The sequence below is a fragment of the Cynocephalus volans genome, chromosome 1 (genome assembly GCF_027409185.1).
Source record: "Cynocephalus volans isolate mCynVol1 chromosome 1, mCynVol1.pri, whole genome shotgun sequence".
In the NCBI taxonomy this organism is placed as follows: domain Eukaryota; kingdom Metazoa; phylum Chordata; class Mammalia; order Dermoptera; family Cynocephalidae; genus Cynocephalus; species Cynocephalus volans.
This window is the reverse complement of record NC_084460.1, coordinates 268,282,883-268,304,261: the sequence shown is the minus strand read 5'-3', so window position 1 is coordinate 268,304,261 and position 21,379 is coordinate 268,282,883. Positions and strand designations below refer to the sequence as shown.

At 34.8% G+C, this 21,379-nt stretch overlaps 1 protein-coding gene across 8 annotated transcripts in view; it reads right to left on the bottom strand.

Moving 5' to 3' along the window:
• Positions 1–21,379, bottom strand: part of NBEAL1 (neurobeachin like 1) — a 204,626-nt gene that overhangs the window by 76,293 nt on the left and 106,954 nt on the right. For 7 of the 8 annotated variants that reach the window (XM_063093907.1, XM_063093951.1, XM_063093933.1 and 4 more), the window contains 14 exons: positions 18,532–18,700; positions 17,957–18,090; positions 17,317–17,476; positions 17,107–17,209; positions 16,417–16,573; positions 14,507–14,665; positions 12,782–12,941; positions 11,649–11,737; positions 7,673–8,248; positions 6,625–6,800; positions 5,074–5,227; positions 4,644–4,772; positions 661–966; positions 423–572 (listed from right to left, as the gene is read on the bottom strand). In XM_063093907.1, the coding sequence (XP_062949977.1) occupies positions 423–572; positions 661–966; positions 4,644–4,772; positions 5,074–5,227; positions 6,625–6,800; positions 7,673–8,248; positions 11,649–11,737; positions 12,782–12,941; positions 14,507–14,665; positions 16,417–16,573; positions 17,107–17,209; positions 17,317–17,476; positions 17,957–18,090; positions 18,532–18,700 (2,622 nt within the window). The remainder of the gene's footprint in view (positions 1–422; positions 573–660; positions 967–4,643; positions 4,773–5,073; positions 5,228–6,624; positions 6,801–7,672; positions 8,249–11,648; positions 11,738–12,781; positions 12,942–14,506; positions 14,666–16,416; positions 16,574–17,106; positions 17,210–17,316; positions 17,477–17,956; positions 18,091–18,531; positions 18,701–21,379) is intronic. The other variant, XM_063093959.1, reaches the window with a different exon arrangement.

The window sequence follows — 21,379 nt, the reverse complement described above, 5'->3', positions numbered from 1 at the left end:
TTTAATTTGAGGACTTTCTTCTTTTCTAACATAAGCATTCAGTGCTATAAATTTCCCTCTAAGCACTATTACATATCCAGCCTCCTTACAGGCATCTACTCATGTACTATCAGCTTAGTAGACTTTTTACATAATCACTATGCATAGAACATTTTACTATTAATATTTTTTAGTTGTTACTGATCAGCTGTTTTTCTCCCAATTCTGAAATAATCTTCAGACAAACAAGAGAAATACAAGGTTACTTCAAAAAGTTTGCAGGAAAATCGTGTTAAAAGATAATATAAACCTTTCAGTGAACTTTTTGAAGTACACTAATAATATTTATTTTCAAATTTCAGGCTGGGTATTACTCTCATTGAATACTAAGTGCTTGAAATCAACATGAAAAGCTGGATATTAAAACATTTAATACATTTTACCTGAAATTTGAGCTTGCTTTCCCCTCCTTCCCGGTCTCGTTTATGCATATTCACCATTAAGGCTTCATAACAATCCTTCCAATACAGTGCCATGTTCTCATGACCATCATAAAATGTATGGGTTTCATATTTCTTCATATAAGGTACAATCTTATAAAAAGAAGAACATACAAAATTTAATATATACTTCTACAAAAATGATGTTAGAAAAATCTTGCTCAAAAAAGACAAAACTTACATATTTTTCAATATAAACTTGCCATTCATTTGAATTACAATATTCTTGAAAATCTTCAAAAAATGAAGAGCTACCATCAGTAAAAGGTAAAGAAGGCAGGTGTAAGCTCATGAAGAGAAGCTCGTAAATTTTGGAAAGCAGGGTACGGACAAGGGGAATCAAAAATGAATAGATTTCTGTTTGTTCCTTGATTGATTGACTTAGAACATGTTCCAGCTTCCCTAAAATGTAACATGCTTCATCCTGATTTTCAATCACTTTGGTCTGAAGAAGGGTATTCAGCTTAGCTGACGCCATTGCACAAACCTGGAGGAGAAGAGTTTAGATGAGAAAGAGCAGACTAAAGCAAACATTTAGTGACAGCAAAAGTTCTGCCTGGCTCTGCAAGTTCAGAACTTCTATACAACAACTGTCAAGAACTGTGAAGGGTCTCAGATCCTACCTTACTTCCAAGCTAAGAAAGTTGTCTGCCACAGTTACATAAGATGTTGGCAGAAGACATGAGAGTCCTAAGTCACAGATAAAGATCTACAGCGATAGCAACAGACAGAGTATCACCATTTGCACTGGTTCCCCAAACTACAATTCCCACAGGGAGAGACAAAAAGGACTAAATGATGCCTCCATATGCAGTGGTTGCATTACAGATGAGGAACCCTGAGCACAGGGAACACAAATCTTTTACATTGGGCAGTAAGGGTATCTGATCTTTGCCATGGAGGGAGACATTTTTATTATACTGGACAGTAAACAAACATGCCTTTTGCTCTAGAGGGAGACATGACCTCTGTCTTCCAAAGTTGTTCACTATATAAACAACCTCAAAAAGATAGTTCATAACAAAGGCAGTCAGAGTCTCTAGTCACAAGATACACAGAAACACAAGAGACCCAATGAAAATGGTCTATCAACAATGAATGACTGTAGGAAGAAGCACTCTCTTTCTCTGGATATGAAAGAGGTAGCATATAGTCCCCGTTGCTGTTGGCAGCTATTTTGTGTCCATAAGGGAAGTCAGCTTAAGACAAGCTGACACAAGATCGAGTGGTACTGTCAGAACAGCAAACAAATGGAACTGTATCTCTGACTGAATTCTCTCTTAAACTCATCTTAACTATGGAATTCTCAATTATAGGAGCCAATAAATCTTAACTAAGTCAGTTTGAGTTGGTGTTCCTGTTATTTGGAATCAAAAGCATTCTGATACATAAAGACAGGTATATAGAATTTCAAGTCCTTGTTCAGAAACCTAACTAGTCTTTCCATGCAATCTTAATAAAGTAAACAGCACTGGGAGGAAACAATCTCTAAGATGACTCAAAGCTTTAACTTCTCTATTAGAAAGTGAAGCTTTTTCACCTTCCTCGTATCTTCCCACAACTCCTTCCCCCAACTTTAGTATTTGAATTTGACTAAAAGAATTTAATTTCAATAGAGGCTAATAAATGAAAGGAAAAAAGTCATAAAATTCCTATGTGCAGGAAATACCAATGCTAATATTCTGGTCTTTTCTGCTATATGTATTTAAAAATAGTTTATATAAAAAGTTGAATATATAGTGCTTTGCTTTTAAAACTTAATATCATGGCATTAAAGAAACTTTAAGCTTTCACATTTATTTAAAAGTATAAAGATACTTTTAATGAATACAAAGTAATTTAGTTGATCATGGCCTTAATGCTAGATACACAGATACCACATACACACATGTTCCTCCCACTGATACTGCATTAGGGTCACCTGAGGAATTACAAAAAATACAGATGCTCTAGTTCCCCATTCTGAATTAATTACTATGGGTGATGCCCTACATAGGTATTTCTGAAAAGATGATTTCATGTGCAGTCAGGGATGAAAATCAATGGCTGAGCTAAGACAACTGAGGAAGTAGGAACCAGGCAAACTGGAGACCGTAGCCTGCATCTAAATGAATGAACCATGCAGTCCTATTTTTGAGGCAAGCTGGGAAATCTTGGTTTTTATATGAAATCTCCTAACATTTAATTAAATACTGGCAATTAATTAATATGTATAGGCCAAATAAAACAAGTTGGCTAGCCAGATTCATTTTGCGGGCAGCTCTATTACAACCCCTATAAAGAAAGAGATTTCTGTCCCAGCCTTTAATGTGTACAATCTCAGGGAAATATGCTTTTATTTATAACAGAGTGAACTTAAGCAGGGTAGGGAGAAACGTTTTATGTCACTAGTTACTGGTAGAATCAGTCTTTTCTGTAGGTGCTACACTCATTCATTTATTTATTAAATGAGTATTTATAGAGCCCCTACTATGAGACGAGCACTGAATATTTAAAGATGAACTAAACAAAGAGACATTTTGTTTAGGGAAATTTCATTAAATGAAAAAACAACGAGGGTAACTATGAGTTGAACAAAAAGAGTCCTAATATTTAAAATAAGTAACTACCTGGTATGTCAGCTGAACTGCTTTAATAGTCGTTAGGCTAATGTGAACAAAAAAGCTAAAAAAGCTATCCTCTTTCTATTCCCAGGTGGAGGAAAATAAGAATACTATGATGAACATTTATGTGTATAAAGACTGTTCTGAATTTTAGATTATTATCTTAGGACATAGTTTCAGAGTAGAATTACTAGACAAAAGCTATAATGATTTTTTAAAGTTCTTAGTTCGTACATTTTCAAATTGCATTAAAAAAGCTGTACAATTCAAACTTCCACCATCTGCCTGTCTTAATGACCATTTTCTTGTTTAGCTTTTCTGTATTTTCCAAGTTTTCCACAACGTGCTCCTTTTATGACGAAGGGGGAAAAACCATATTTTTAAAAAGTTAGTAACATGGGGAAATGAATTTTATATAACAGTAAGAGAAAGAAAAGAACACAAAATTACCCAAATATATAATAATTTCAATAATCTGAAAAAATATATTCATAGAAAAAAATGACAGGAAAGAAATAATATACTAAAATACTAACAGTTGTTTTCTGTTAGTATATGGGATATTGAACAATTTTTTTTCTTTTTATGCAATTATATATTTTTTATAAGGAGCATTGTTACTTTTATGATCAAAAAGAAATATCTATTGAAAAAACAATCATAAAATTACTATTGTCTTTTAAAAATAGGTCAGCCTTACGTAAGAATTTTAACCTCACCGTGTTCTTATCAATACTATATCTACTTTATGAATACATTAGAAACCAGTTCAACCCCTGACCCTCTGCATCAAATACAAAACTTGCAACATCAAAATATAAAAAGGACCAGGTAAATAGCTGTGGGATACTTAACAGGACTAAATGCAGGTTCTTGCAAGTATCCAATGCAAATAGAAAAATGACACACTAAAATTCACATGGAACTTTCTCAACCTTCTAAAATTCTAATTTAAAATAGAAATAATCAATATTCCTTGCAACCATATTTTATTTTTATTTATAAAACCCACCACAATGCTTAGTACTTAGTAAGTAAGGAGTTAGGTGAATGAAAAAAAATGAGATAGAATGTAAAACTGTGGATTAGTAAAGTAGCAGAAAAAAAATTTCTTTTTGGCTGCTGGCCAGTAGAGGGATCTGAACACATTACCGAGAAAAAAATTTTGAAAGAAACAATTTAAAAAGTAATTTTCCTAAAAATAAGCTCTAAAATGCACATATATGAATAATCTATGCAGGTTGTCTAGCACCTAGCTAGCTACAATGAATATAGATAACATGAGTAATATTTTTAACATAAGTTATGTGTAAATACCCTGAAAGGAAATCTTAAAATTATAGTCATAAATATCAGGAAGAAATAATTAATTAGCTGCCTCTCAGGCTCCCTTTTGATCTCACAAAACTTCAATTTCAAGTGAAATGACGGATATTTTTTTGGAACTATTAAAAAAAATTCAAATACCAAAAAGGCATTAGGCATTATCATTTTAGTTATTACATAAATAATATCTATGCTGCATGCAAAAATAGAAAATAATGTAAAAGAATTGACAAACCTGCAGATTACCCCTTCCAATGAATCCTAGAAGCAACTGGATCTGAATTTGAGAGAGTTTCACCCATACTGTACTTTCAGAATACCAGACTGACAGACAGTCAAAGAGCAGCACCATATCCTCTAAAAGCTATCACAAAGGAAAAATTGAGAAATAAAAACACTCAGTTTTATAATTTACTCATGATGAACTTTCTCCAACACTAATACAAATCATAAATACTTCAAAACTAGTGCAATGTTCAGTGCAAAAGCCAAAAGAATCATCCTAGTAATAGCTAACAAAATCTGTGACTATTTTCCACATCTTATCCTTGTTTATTGCATCTGATTAAGTATTAATGCTCTAAACGAGGGGGGGGGCAAAATTTCTTTCCTTGAATAAAGTCCTTAACTACCTAAAACATACTTTCAAAGGAATATTACTGTACCTTCTCAGTCCACATGTTTGAATTAACTAGTCCTTCTGACTGCAGAAAGTCCTGTATGATCAGCATGAGTCGGAAGGCGTTTTCAGCAGTTATTGGATTAGTTTTTGCTTCTCTGTTTTCTGTGACTGCCCATTCTAACATCTTCTGTAGTAAACTAAGTATAAAACAAAGTCCTCTTAAAACCATTGTAAGCTTAGAAAGATAGTAAGACATGGAAAAAAAATACGAAAACAGCTATTTATTAGTAGCATTGTATCTCCAAAGATATGCTATCACTGGCAGGTATCACTAAGACATTATGGATGGAATTTAATAACAATAGAGCAACTTTTTAATGTTTGGAGTATCTCTCTTTAATATATCTGATACTAAAAGTCAAAGTAAGAGTTACCTATTTTACTTGATTATAAAAAAGCTGGGACAATGACTCATATTCCATTCTCCCTGAGACACTTAAAATAGTTTCTTTAAAACTGGAAATTGGGAAGGTTAGGGAGAAAGCCTTATTATGCCTTATAGAGGGCCTAGCTCTGTGGAAAAACAGGTAATTTTTCCCTCATATGCTATTGCTTTAGGGTCCTATCATCTATAGAGAACCTTAAATGACTTAGAGAAGCAACATTCACGAAAATACTACTCCTTTCCCTTAGCGTGTGCCTTGAGTTGAATGTCCCCCCAAAACTCAATTCCCACTGTAACTGTGTTGAGGATGGGAAATCCTATTATGGTAATTGAAAGGTGGGGCCTTGAAGAGGTGTTTAGATTAGAGGACCGTGCAGTAGTGAATGGATTAATAATGGTGGTCAGGGGTGTGGTTCTGAGGGCTTTAAAAGGAGAGTAGTGATTCTCTCTCTCTCTCTCTCTCTCTCTGCTCTGCCATTTTGCAATTGTGATACTCTGCCGTCACTGAAGCCACCACCGAACAAAGCTTTCACTAGATGTGTTCCCTGGACTTTGGACTTCCAGCCTCTGAAACTGTAAGCAACAAATTTCATTTTCTTACAAATCACCCATTTCCATGTATTTTGTTATAAGCAATAATAACAGACTAATACAGCATGGAAATACCCAAATTTGGACAAGCCTGTACAATACAATGCATTGAATCCTCAGATAACAGCAAAAAACAGTTTTAAAAAGGAATCTGTAATCATTTACTTTTATTTTTTATTTTTATTTTTATTTATTTTTTTTTGTCGTTTTCATGACCGGCACTCAGCCAGTGAGTGCACCGGCCATTCCTATATAGGATCCGAACCCACGGCAGGAGCATCTCTGCACTCCCAGCGCTGCACTCTCCCAAGTGTGCCACAGGCTCGGCCCTCTGTAATCATTTAAAACCCCAATTTATTTAAGATTTAAATCTCACATTGGAGTTACTTTTGGATTTCTCTCCAGATCCTACTAAAATGGCAAAAGATTGGAAAATAAACTGAACACAAAAATTCTCCTTTTCTCCCTCTATACCCACTGAATACCGAGTAAGTGTTCAATAACTAATATTATTTCAGAATCCTGCCCACTCCAAAAGGAGGGTGGAAAATCACTTACATTAATTTTATTTCATCTGATGGTCGAAGTAGCTCACTGGATATTCCTGGTTTGGTTAGCGCCGAAAATACTTGTCCTCGTTCAATCCAAGTATCATCATCAGCCTTTTCCAGTCCCTTACACATGACATAATTCAAAATATTCGTCAGTAACTGAAGAAGCTCCTCCTCACATCTCTACAAAAAAGATAAAATAATAATAAATTGCAGGGAGGAGTTGTCAAAAGGCCATCATAAGAACCAACACATAAACTGGAAGAGCTGAGAAGCAGCCTCAGAACCATGGTCTCTCTGACTTCCTCCTGGCCTCCTGCCTCTTGCTCCTCGTTCTACCCCAAAGCAAGTCATAGAAACGGAATTCCTCTTCCCCAAGCCTGATCATAGAAACTAAACCCCTCTCCCCTGAAGCCAGCCATTAAAACTAGAATTATTACTTTAATTATTATCCGCTTTTCTGTCTAGGAGCTGGCCATAAATTCTGTGACCTATTCTTATCTGATAGTAGGTCATAAGACCCTCATTCCAGAGGGGTCCTGCTCTGTATCCCAGAGGAAAGAATGATACACAGAGAGGCCAAGAGAATATAAACAGACAGGCCTTGCTGAGTTTCCCTACCTCAGTCTACTAGCATTAGCTTAGACGCTTTTTGTCCAATCATATTTCTACATGGCTGTCCATTCTTCATCGAGCCCAAGCATAAAAATAGACAGTTTTCCCTGTATCTGTGGGTCTTCATTCTGAAAGGTCCCACATCATGCAAAACTCTTATTAAATAAATTTGTTATACTTTTCTTAATTTGTCATCTTTGTTATAGGAGTGTCAGTTGTGACCCTTATGATGGGGGAGGAAAGGTATTACACCCTTTCTTCTCTCACTTTCTCAAGATACTCAAAATCTAGTGACTTCTAGGTTTCCAAACAAGATCACAAGAGTTAGAATATGGATATAATATGAAACTGTTAACAAATGCTCCCAGAATTCTAAGGATTATAAGTATATAACAGCCATATGAAAATAAAAACAACATTTGGAAAAATAAGGAATTTACCTCTTGGTTTTCAAATAAAGAGATATCATCACTAAAGCCCATATCATTTGTGATGCTGCTTTCTTTGTCAGACTGCACAGAAAATGACTTAGTAGACTCTATTGGGGATGGCGTACTAGGCAGGCTATCCGGCATCTGACTCCCACTATCACTCAGTTCACATGAGTCAATTCCACTGAGATCTAAACTCAAATGTGAAGGGTTACTATGCCAGAATTCTTCTTGATTCTCTGATTTGAAAGACAATTCTCCCACAGAGCTATCTTCTTGAAAGAATGCTGTGTTTGAGTCTAGAGAGTGTCTATCTTCCAAACTCCACTGATCTGAAGACGCGTTAGCTGAGGCAAAAGAGTTGATTTTTTCCTCATCTGTCTTTTCATCGAAATTCCTCTTAGTATCTTCAGTTGACATATTTTTATCATTGTCTTTCATTAAAATAGCCCTACTATGCTTTGGAAGAATATTTCCATTTCCAAAATTTGCTTTTAAAAAAAGCCTAACTAAGGTATCTTGCCAACCCACTTGTTGTGATATTTGATGTGCTGCATCTGGCTGGGACTGCAAAATCTGTAAAATCTGCAGAGATTAAGAATACAAAATTCATCAAAAAGCACATAGTACTTCACATCAAAAATAGCCTCTTTTCAGTTATTTTAATGACAAAGTAATTTAATGAGTAACTGTGGAAAGATACTTTCAAAATATTATGTTCTTAAATAAATTATAAACTATTTGGAGAACTGACATTGTGTTTCCAACTAATCTGCATATTACTCACTGTACAGATTTGGATGTACTAAAATATTTGCTGAGAGATATAAAAGGGAAACTAAAATGACCCTCCACATTCCAAGACACACATTATTAATTTAATTTGGTCAGACCAAAATATAAATAGAATGATGGTATATATAAAATGTAATAAAGCGATGTCATCTCAACTAAATACTTTCCACGAGCCTACTACATTTGTTCAGCAAATATTACTGAACACCTACCATGTGCCAGGCATTGTTCTAAGGACTAGTGTTACAGGAGCAAATAGGACACACAAGACACTTTGATAAAACCTGGGTATACCAAGAATAATGTTTCCCGTCTTTTTTTTTTTTCAGGCAAAGTTAATGACTGCTTTTGCAAAAACATTTTTTTTTTACATATGTCTACATTGTACAAACAAAACTAAAATTTGATTCCAAAAAATGAATTCCAAAAAGATAGATGCCTCTGCTTAGCTGGAATAAGAAGTAGAAATTAAAGAGTAGACATTGACATGGTGATGTGTATGACCTCTATTATTCAACTGATTTCAATCATTTTGGACAAAAACAAGTTCTTAAAAACTGTCAGAAATTCAGTTAAGATCTTTAAGACATTTTTATCACAAAGCCAATAAAATTCTACATAGGTGAAAACAACTTGGGCTCCCAGGGTTTTGAGTATCTCTCTTAACAAAAGTTATATCTTGGACAAATTTCATAGCAGGAGACAAATGATATAGTAGAAACTTCAATGTTAATAGTGTTGATGTATGCAGATATAAAAACAATGAGTCACAATACATGTGAAGTTTTTTCTTCACTAACGATATCAATCAGTGACTTACCCTTACTCTATTGGTACAGAATATCAATTTTGTCTCCTTCCAGATTAATCTTTGCTTGACAAAGAAACATTTCATTTCATAACTTTAAAGTTTTCATAAAATAAGACTTATTTTATCTTTATTTTACACACATAAAATGGATAAAAACCAAGCTGCACTGAGACACTGTTTCTACATAATTGCACACTGAAGGGAAAGGATCAATTTACATGATCTGCTTCAAATTCTCAGGGTTGGGTATGCAGGGAATGAGTCACTGTCACACACTTTTTGTAGAAACGTAAACTGGTACAGTTATTTTGATGGACAATATGGCAAAAATCACCAAAATGTAAAATGTGAATACCCTTTGACATAGCCATTCTATTTCATGGAGAATGCCCTATAAATAACCACAAATAAGCAAAGATATACATAAAAAGATGTTCTTCGCAGTAGAAACAGTGTAAATATCAATAAATGTCTATCAAATAACCAGATAAAGGTTAAATGTGTACTTAAGACAGACCATTTTAAAAATACTCATAAACAAATTATTGAAAAAAAATTTCCACAAAGCTCAAAAGATTCAGAAATTCAAAAATATGCTATATGAAGTAGAAATGTCACAATCACTGAAGGTTCCTGATAAAGTAACTATTTTCTGGTAATAAATTTTTGACTCCGGAAAGGGTTTATTTCCAGGAGACCATGTAGGGCTACAAAGAACAAATTCACATGCTGATTTCTTGGGATTACATGAAGTTAACTTCAAAAGGAAATTGTTTATAAAATTATGTCATTTTTAAAATAAGAAAAATTAAAACTTCTATCTGCTGCAAAATACTCAGTACAAAAGTTATTCACCATATAATGATGAAGCCACGTTAAAATATATCTTAGACTTTCAGCCAAGATGGTGGAAGTCACTCTCTCCACAAATCAACCAATTTACAACTATAAAAAAGCAATGACAGGTAAGCTGGGGCCACTCAGAGCTCAGGGTAAGAGGAGAGACCTATAGAGTGCATGAAGGCAGGAGAAGCCATGATGAGAGAAAAAGAAAAGACCACTCTGACCATTTCGAACCCCAGCCACTTCCAGGCTGGAGCTGCCGAGCGCATGGAGCAGGAGCTGGCAAAAGCTGCAGCTGTGCCCTTTGGATAAAGTTGCTTGGAGGCGGCAGGGGAGAAGAGGCCCTTGATGGCCCACAGGCCAGCAAGACCATTAATAGGGTTCCTGTGGACCCACATAGGAGCAAGGATCCACAACAACTGAAAAAAAGGAGCCCCTCAGAGACCAGTGATTATCGCAAGAGACTGGTGCACAGCCTGTCCCATGGGAAGTGTTTGCAGGATGGGCAGCGGAGCAGGTGGGCCCATTGGGAGAACACTGGGGCACGGCAAGGACAGCTGATCTGCTCCCCAATCAGCACAGGACTGCTCAGAGGTCAGGAATATAGAATTGCATGGGGTGCAGTTTGATGAAAAGACTCAGGCCCAGACCAGAGTTTCTACACAACCCATGTGCACTGGATTTAACCAGACCCAGAAATACCTATAAAGTCAATCACTAAAACCTGAGTTGCACAGAAAGCCTTCCCTAGAGAATCAACAGCAAAGCAGCAATTTAGCTCAACCACACAGCTCAAGTACTGTTCCACACAGGAGGTTCCCCCATTTTAGAAATAAGCAAAGGAGGACAAATTAGTTACTGTGCAGAGCTTAAGTGGTGGGAACAGCAAATAATCCAACGCAGAACTGAAAGAAAAAAGAAAGTACCTGAAACCAGAGACAAACTTTGATATTAACTAGTAAAGGTCTCATTTCACCAAAGAACACCTGTAACACCTAGAAGGATCGGAAGTCCCCTGAGCTACCAAGCCAGAAAGCAGGGAGGGCCAGGAGCCTCAGCCAAGCCCCCAGACAGTCCTGAGGGTGGGGAATGAGGGCCTCAGCCATACACCCCCAACATGTGAAGCCAGCCCAGCGGTGATCACCAAGCCACCACAGGAAGTGCCCCGGGCTCTCTGGAGCCAGGGCAGTAGAGGACTGAGAGCCTTGGCCATGCCCCCCTGACATGTGCAACCAGCCCAGTGGACGACCACCAAGCTAAAGCAAGAAGGGCCCTAGGTTCCCAAGCTGGGTTGGTAGCAGGCAAGGGCTTTTGCCACCCCCCCCTGCCATCTGCACCCAGCCTGGCAATGACAAAGCCACTACTGGAAGTCCCTCAGTCTCCCCTGTGGGAATGAGGGGGTGCCACAGGCCTCAATCCTGCCCCTCCTTCTTCTTCCTTCTTCCATCTCTCTCCCAACTGCTCCACAACAACATCCTAGAATGTAAAAAAATAATATTAATAAAATAAAAAAGCAATTAAAAAAAGTTTACTAACCTTTCTGCAGATGACAACTCTAACATTTACAGATGCTCTGTGAGATATATATACCACAGATAACAGATCTTTAAAATTAATAACAGGATCTATAGTGGGGAAAAAACAAAAAGTTAAAATTAAACTCCAGAGATAACCAAAGAAAGAACTATGGGTATTACACAGGTTCAGTATCCCTTATCTGAAATGGTTTGGACCAAAAGGATTTTGGAATACTTGCATGCACATAATGAGATATTTTGGGGATGAGTCAAGTCTAAACATGAAATTCATTTATGTTTCATATATGTCTTACACATAGCCTGAAGGTAATTTTATACAATCTTTTAAATAATATTGTGAATGAAACAAATGAGGTCAGGTGTGGAATTTTCCATGTGTAGCCTCATGTCGGCACTCAGAAAGTTTTGGATGCTGGAGCATTTCAGACTTTGGATTTTCATATTAGGGATGTTCAACCTGTACTTGTAGAAATGCTGAAAAAAACTGTTTTGTTTTAAAATAAAAAATACAAATATGTTCAAATTTAAAAAAAAAGGTTTAGAATGTTTGACATCCTCCTGAAGCAAATTAAATAAGTGCTCATTTCTTTTGACTGCCTGAACGTACTGTGCATTCTGCATGGTTCTTACACATTACTTATCTTTTCATGTACATGTCTTGTTTTATCAATGAGACTGTAAACCACTCAAGACAAAGGACCTTATCTTATACCCCAAAACTCCCAGCATCTGGCACAAATTCTACAGTTTGTAGTAAGTACTGGAAAAAAAAAAAAAAAGAAATAAAAAAGAATATCTGAAATTAGTTTTAATTTTGCCTTTAAGAATTTAAGCTCTTTAAAGAAAAAGAATCATTTGTACATATTTTCTCTAACATCCTTTTCTTTTTATGTAGACTCAGTTATTAACTTAATCACTCAGTACATAAACATTTACTGAGTACGGCACTGTGCTATGCCCCAGGGCAGACAAAAAAACCAAAAGTACATAAGACAACACCCCCCAAAAGCCCTGTTAAACCAAATAACAGGTAGTTTAAAAAGCAACGTGAGAAAGGAGGGGAAAAAAACTTCCTAGAAAAAACATTTCTTAAATGTATAAATGTATTAGTACTATCAGCCGTAATCATACCTGTATTTATAATTTGATTGGTGAGGTTTTCAATGAGAGAAGTATTAACAGGTGCTTCATTTAGAAGGAGTCCCAATCCTGAGTAGCCAACTTCTCTGAGTCGAATACGTTGTTTATTACGTTCATAAACGTTGGTACATTTCAACATTTGTTCCATAACCTGGTCATGACAAGTAATATATTCTTCTCAGTACAGACAACTAAGAACAGTATGACACTTAGGTTAATACTGAATAAAATATTATTGTATATTGCTTTTGGAGCATCATTTAATTCTGTAAGTATTAAAAAAAAAAACAACCCAGCACTAATAGGAAGGAGCATTCCATATTATACTATCAAAAAATGGATTAAAGAACAAATTAGACTAAAGTGCATCTGAATTTGATTAATTAATATGCTTAAAACTCAGTTTAAATATGACAAATGAAAGAGAAATAACTGAAGTTTTTCTTTCTTAATAGATAAGGCTACAAACCATGTAGCTTCCAAGAGGAATAAAAGTGTGTTAAGACCCCTCTGGATCAATCTAGTAATCCATTTATGTAACTGTTTTCAAAACAATTTTCAAGGACAAGGAAACATTTGTGAAGCAACCCATCCATATACTAAAACTGGGGACTGAATTAGTAACCCCATGCTTCTTGAAGTGAGATCAACATTTTTCGAGCAAAATACTGAAACCTTATATGGGAACGGTAATCTTGGCAGGATAATATCATGAACAATCCCTGCAAGGTCATTTTTAAAGAAATAACATTTTGGTTTATTATTATTATTATTATTATATTTTTGTGTCTGCCTGGTGCAGGGATAGAACTCTGGACCTTCGTGTTATCAGCACCACAATCTAACAAACAGAGCTAACCAGCTCCACAAAGGAACCCTTGTGAGGGCAGATGCTTTAAAGAGCAGCCTCAAGCCGCCAACATAATCAAATAAAGAGAGAGACCATGCAAGACCATTTTTACTGCATCTTTGCTTTCCAGAGTTTAGGGATTAAAAACACAGGGACTCCTAACATACTTGGACTTTATATGTAACTCTAGCAATATAAGAACAAGAACTGTCACCAGCCAAATAAATAGGCATAATAAACAGGAGAATACCTTGTGAAAACAAAACGTATTTGGCAGTTGAAATATGACTGACTCCTCTACTTTTAGTTAACAAAAAGATGGAGTGGGTGCTTCAGCAAAAATTCAAAGTTTTGAGTATTTAGGATAGCTTAATAAAATATATTTTATATCCTTTGATACGTTACTAATCTCTCTGGCCTCAGTTTCTTCATTTGTAAAATAGGGAAACTAATAATACCCACTTCATAAAGATGTTGCAAGTATTAAGGAAGCTAATATATGAGCAGAACCTAGTGCCTGACATACAGTGGGTGATGCACAAGGTTAGCTATTATTATTCACTGTCGAAGTGTTCTGAATTGCCACATAGACCCGCCATAAATCAAAAAGGAGATGAAAGGTTTTATACTGAGGATAGTATGACAAAGCGGATATTCCACTGAGATGATTTATCAGGTTACAATATAATTAATTTTTTAAATGTGCAACCAACTAAAACATTAAAAATATATAAAAATAAACCGAATAACTTAAAATTAGAAATAGATATGAAAAAATAATTTACAGTCATAGAATGTATGTTGCAAGCAAATTCATATACCCACAAATGCCCCCAAATATCAAGATGCTTAAGAAATGTTTGTACCTTAAAAATGATTTCTCTTAGCCTGTCAGAGTACTTCTGATTTAAGAGCAAGGCATAAAGTATGTCAGCATTTCCTGGTTCAAACAGCAGTAAGAAAAGCTGACCCCTAGTTGGGCTAGTACGTAGGAGACTCAAGAGTACATCCAAAATTCCAAAGAGCTTTTAAAAATAAACAACACAATAAAAACAAATAAATAAATAAAATTAAACAACACAAAACGAACTATACACACTCATATATACAAGCACAAATAAAGTCATAAGCCATAAAACAGTTATTTAACTAAATCCTACATACGCTAATGTTTTAGTTTAACTGCATTATCTGATGTCTTCTGAACCAGTCCTGCTTTTTCCCTCTGACATGCTTTTGACTTATTCCACTTCCTTCTGTATATCCTCTCACTAACCATATTCGCTTACTGAAACCATACCTACCCGGCTTTGTCCATATGAAAAGGCATCTCTTCCATAAAGCCTTTCCTGGTCTCCTCAACTGGTAAAACCCTCCTACGAAAAACCTCATAGAATTCTATCTCTCTTATAGATATTATCATACTCTTCTTGATTTCATAGTTATTTGTAAACCTCTCTGACTGACCCCGGCCCTCATTAGGCTACATTCATTCATCAATGTATTACCTGCAATATCTAATATTATTCTGTGTGTATAGTAAGTTCTCAAAAAATAACACTTTGACTGAACTAAGAAAATATCTTTGGCAATGAATCTTAGACACAGCTATCATGAAATAAGAGAGCTATTCATCATTCTAAATAAAGAGAAGCCTTTAAAGCAGTACAACCTAACAGGACAATAGCTTAAGTTAACTCATCTATATAATACCCATTATGAAGTCATGTTCCATCAAATCACAATGAATACTGCATATAGAAGGCAAAATATTTTAGCCAAAATAAATTAAAGCTGCTCAAATTTGTGGTATTCACAGCATTACACAGAAAGCACAGAAACAGCGGTAAATACATTCGGGTTCTTGTTCTGTGTTTATCAGCTGTGTGATGTTTTAAGTTAAGTCACCTAATCTCTCTGAACATGTATTTCCAAAAGTATAAATGGGAACAGTAACTCCTAGTCCGAATACTTTATAATGGTGTTTCTCAAATTTTATCATGCGCACCAGAATCACGTGGAGGGCTTGATTCAATAGGTGAACCAGTAATATGTTTGCCTTTCTAGCAAGTTCCTAGGTAAAGCTAGTCAGGAACCATACATTAGAACCATTTCCTTTAAAGAGTACTTCTGAGGATTAAATGGGATAATGTGTATAAAAGTATTTTTAAAATAAAAACATATTCACAATTTACTCTTTATGCAACATTTTTACGAACCTATGTTATGTTAAAATTTGTTAGAAATCTACCCAGTAAAAAAAAAAAAAAAAAAAAAAAAAAAGAAATCTACCCAGTAGGGCCGACCCCATGGCTCATTCGGGAGAGTGCTGCACTGGGAGCGCAGCGGTACTCCGGCCGCGGGTTCGGATCCTATATAGGGATGGCCAGTGCGCTCACTGGCTGAGCGCGGTGCGGGCGACCCTGAGCCAAGGGTTGCGATCCCCTTACCGGTCACACACACAAAAGAAGAAATCTACCCAGTAACTTTGATGGTAAGTAAATACACACCATGAAGTCTTCAGAAGTGCCAAAGAAACTATTTCCACATGCTACATTTTCCAGCTAACTAAAAAATTAAATTACACTGCCATCTATTTTATTAAACTTTCAGTTAGAAGATAAAATTTACTTCTTTAACTGCACAATATTGTATGTGACACTACACTCATTTTACTCTTAAAATGTTTAATTATACAAATACGTAAGTTTATAAGAAGACGTTATAGCAACTTAAATGTTAAAAGGAAAAAATAGATTTATCTCAGGCATAATACCTGTTCTTCTTCATTAGTAGCAGCTACGTAACCCACAATACTTTGTATCTCTTCATGAGTTCCACCTTTGCACAGAAAATATTTAATTAGTCCATACAAAGAAGTCCTTATTGTGCGAATATCATCTAGAGATAGCTCATTATATTTACAACCACTCCTGAAAGAAGAAAACAAAGGTGCAAGAAATAAAATTTGAATTTTTACATTTTTATATTTTTTATGTAAAAGAATTCATAGTTTTAAAAAATCTTACAATGTAATTATTAGAATTCATAGTAACTTTGGCTTCTTTTAAGAAAAATCTCATGAAGTGTTTCAGTGACAAAAATTAAAAATATTAAAACAGATTATTTATACAATCCTCACTATGTAGCAGTGCTTTAAACATTACTACTCATTTAATTTAATACTCAAAATCACCATGAGGTGATAGTTTTATTATCTCCTTTACACAGACGAGGAAACTCAAACACAGAGAAGTTGAGTAATCTGCCTACAGCTGCACAATTAATGAAACCAAGTTTCGAACCCAATATATGTGATCCATTGTTCATCACTTTAACCTCCACACTATCCTGCCTCTCTGAAGTTAAAGTATAGTAGAATTGTTGTAAAGAGAAAATCTACACGTTCCAATCAAGTAGCAGACAGAAAACAACATATCAAATAGAAGGAGCAAGTACACCATACCCGTAATAAATCCTAAGTGTATCTAGGAGAAACTGTACACCATACTTCTTTCGGAAAAATCTCCTGCTGTCTTTAATGATGGTCGAAAGATACTGTATATGACCTAAAATGTAAAGTTCACTCATAAATAATATATCTAAAATAAATTTGCATAGGTTGTTAGAAATGTCTAAAATGACTATAAAATTTTATCTAACAGACTGCTCTCACCAATTCGGAAGGGAAAATCTCCACGGTTCCAAATACGGAAGTCAAAGAGTAAATACTGATACATTTGTTGCAGAAGCTGCATATTTTTCTCTAATGATACCTGTTCAATTAGTAATTGAATTGCCATCAATACGTTAACATCCATCAAAGTGCTTGGCAACTGAAATCAAACAGAAGAGGGTTCCACACAGTTCAGTTTTAATAATTGTCACTAAGCTATCTTTTCAAATCTTTAATTCAGAACATTTACTAAATATAAAAATATAAAAATCTAGGTCAGAAAAATATAAACAAACTAAACACTAATTTTTCTGATGTAAAACTAGAACATATTCTCCTTATGTCATATTCCTAAAACTGAGTCTTACATTTCTCAAATATCCCAAATGCCAAAGCTAATAAACAACGTCATATACATCCAAAATTATACACTCTTACATAAAATAAGTAATTCTTGTATAAGATGATTCCATAAAAGTTTTTAAAGCTGCCTGTGAAACAAATTATATCCATTAATATAACTGAAACTGTAAGAAGGAAATCTTTAAAAATACATTTATTTAATAGGAAAAGAAAAACCCCAACACCAACTGCTAATTACAATCATTAGCTACAACAACACAATGTTAGACTGGCTCACCTTCTGAAGTAAGGCACCAAGAGTAGCAACTCCATGGGAGTGAACAAGATTGTCCTGGTTGACAGGATGTCTCTGAATAAAGTGTTTCACAATTAAGATAAATGTTGCAACCAGATTTCTCTCTAGTCTTGACTCTGTGGGATCCGGAACATGTCATTATCATAACAACTCTAATCACTTTTAAATCACATTTTCTATGTATTAATGCATATTGTAACAAAGAAGGAAATCTGGTTCAGCAGCGTGCTTCCAAGGCTCACTTGTACAGCAGAATCAGAAAAAGCAGCAATTGCATATTGTATACTTATATGCACATGTAAATATTTTCTCTACCACAAATTTAACAATGTGGTCATATTTCCACTAAGGTTATAAAGTAAGGATAGTCAAGAGTAAAACCAACATGTTTAGTTTTGGGACCAAGGTATTATAAACTTTCTGAAATATATTAGTGAAATTAGAGATAGCTGCTATAGCTACAAATAATTTTCTTCCTAACTGTGGTAAGACACTTTATTTTTCAATTAAGTCTCAAAATTTTCAATGACTATTTTGTGTTAATTTCATCTTAATACCTGATGCCTTTGTGGAGGTCAATACCATCCAATCTCCTTCTACAGGTGTTATCAATTCTGGAACTGTGTTTTCATTTATTCCTTCATGAATCTGTCCTTCACTAGAGTGGCTGATTTGTTCCAATAAAGGAAAGAGTACATTTAATCCACCTATGCAGTTTATGATATCCTGAAAAGAAAATTATAATTTTTTTATCTTTTAAAACAAGGGCAATTTTGTCATTTAATATCCGCAGAGCATGTATAAAGTTACAGTCTGCTAAATAAACCTTTAAGCAATGTATAGGACAGCTGAAGTTGAAGGAAGCATTTTACATGGGAAGATGCTTGCGTGGGAACAGCAGCCTCAAGTGTCACCATAATCAATACTCAGGAGAGACTATGCAAGACCATTTCTACCACACCTTTGTTTCCCAAAGGTTAGGGATTAAAAACATAGGCAATCCAAACATATTTAGACTTTGTAATATAACTCTAACGGTATAAGAACAAACAACTGTCACCAGCTAATTAGGCATAATAAACAGAATACCTTGTGAAAACAAAATGTATTTGGCAGTTGAAATATGACTGACGACTCTACATGTAGTTAACAAAATGATGGAGTGGGTGCTTCAGCAAAAATTCAGTGTTTTGAATATTTTGGATAGCTTAATAAAATACATTCTATATTCTTTGATAAGTTGCTAATCTCTCTGGCTTCAGTTTCTTCATCTGTAAAATAGGGATACTAATAATACCCACTTCATAAAGTTGTTACAAGTATTAAGTAAGCTAATATATGAAAGGTGCTTAGTGCCTGACATACAGTGGATGCTGTACAAGATTAGCTATTATTATTCACTGTTGAAATGTTCTCAACAGCCACGTGCACCCAACTTAAGTCTGTAAACAATCTCTTCATATTCTTAGCCTGTTTTTTTAAAAATAAAATTTACTGTGTATATTTGAGGATCAAAACATGATGTTATGGGTTACATAACACACAGTAAAATGGTTATGATAGTGAAGCAGATTAACATTCATTACCTCACAGTTACTTTTTTGTATGTTATGAGCAGCTAAAATCTAATTTAGCAAAAATCCCTAATAAAATTTTATTAACTATAGTCCTCATGTTGTACATTATTAGGTCTCTAGACTTTTCATCCTTCGTATCTGCAACTTTGTTCTGCCTGTTTTTCATACTGATTTTTAAGAGCTCTTTGTATAGTAAGTAAATTAACTTTTTGATGACAAATATTTTTTCCCAGTTATCATTTTATTTAATTTTCTTGTCTTTGATTTTGAGCAGTATAAAAATATAATTGTCTTTCTCTTGATAATTCTGTTCCTTGTTTATTTCCACATCAGGCAAAAGTTTAACTAGTTAATCCACATAGCTGTAACCCAAGGCACCAAACACTGCTTTGATTTTTAGGTATGTATGGCACAAATAATCAGGTTTCTATGTATAATATGGTAGTTCCCCCTTATCAAAGGTTTCACTTTCTGTGGCTTCAGGTACTCATGGGTCAACCATGGCCTGAAAATATTAAATAAAAATTTTAATATTTAAAATTTAATAACCTGGAGGAAATGGATAAACTTCTGTATACATACAATCTACCAAGACTGAACCTCAAAGAAATAGAAAACCTTAACAAACCAATAGCAAGCAACGAGACTGAAGCAGTAATCATCTGCAGTCTCCCAACAAAGAAAAGCCCAGGACAGGATAGCTTTACTGTTGAATTCTACAAACCTTGAAAAAGGAATTAATACCAATTCTCTTCAAGCTTTTCCAAATAATTCAGAGGCTACTCTCCCAAACTCATTCTATGAGGCCAGCATTACCTTCATACCAAAACCAGACAAAGATACAACAAAATATGAAAACTACAGGCCAAAATCTATGATAAAAATGGATGCAAAACTCTTCAACAAAATACTAGCAAACAGAATATAGCAACACATCAAAAAAATTATACACCAGGATCAAAAGGGATTCATCCCAGGGAGACATGGATGGTTCATCATACGCAGGTCAATAAATGTGACACACCACAACAACAAAATCAAGGACAAAAACTATATGATTATCTTAATAGACAGAAAAAGCATTCAACAAAGTTCGACATCCCTTCATGACAAAGGCTCTTAGCAAAGTAGGTGTAGAAAGAAAGTATCTCAACACAATAAAAGCCATATATGATAAACCCACTTCCAATATAATCCTGAATGGGGAAAAACTTTCAGCTTAAAAGCAGGAACAAGACAAGGATGTACACTATCATCACTCCTATTTAACATAGAATTGGAAGTACTAGCCAGAACAATCACGTAAGAGAAAAAAATAAAGGGCATCCAGATTGGAAAAGATGAAGTAAAACTGTCCCTGTTTGCAGATGACACAATTATATATATGGAAAAACTTAAAAAACGCTACCAAAAAATTCTTAGAGCTGATTAACAATTTCAATAATTCTGCAGATACAAAATCAATGCCCCCAAATCAGTAGCATTTATATTCTCCAATAACAAACTAGCAGAAAAAGAAATAAAGAAAGTAAGCCCACTTACAATAACCACCAAAAAAATACAATACCTAGGAATCAATTTAGCCAAGGAAGTGAAAGATTTCTACAATGAGAACCACAAATCACTACTGAAAGAAATAAAAAAAGGCACAAAAAGGTGGAAAGACATTCCATGCTCTTGGATTGGAAGAATCAACATTGTGAAAATGTCCATACTATCCAAAGTGATCTACAGGTCCAATGCAATCCCCATCAAAATAACAATGACATTCTTCACAGAAATAGAAAAAACAATACTAACATTCATAGGGAACAACAAAATTCCCCAA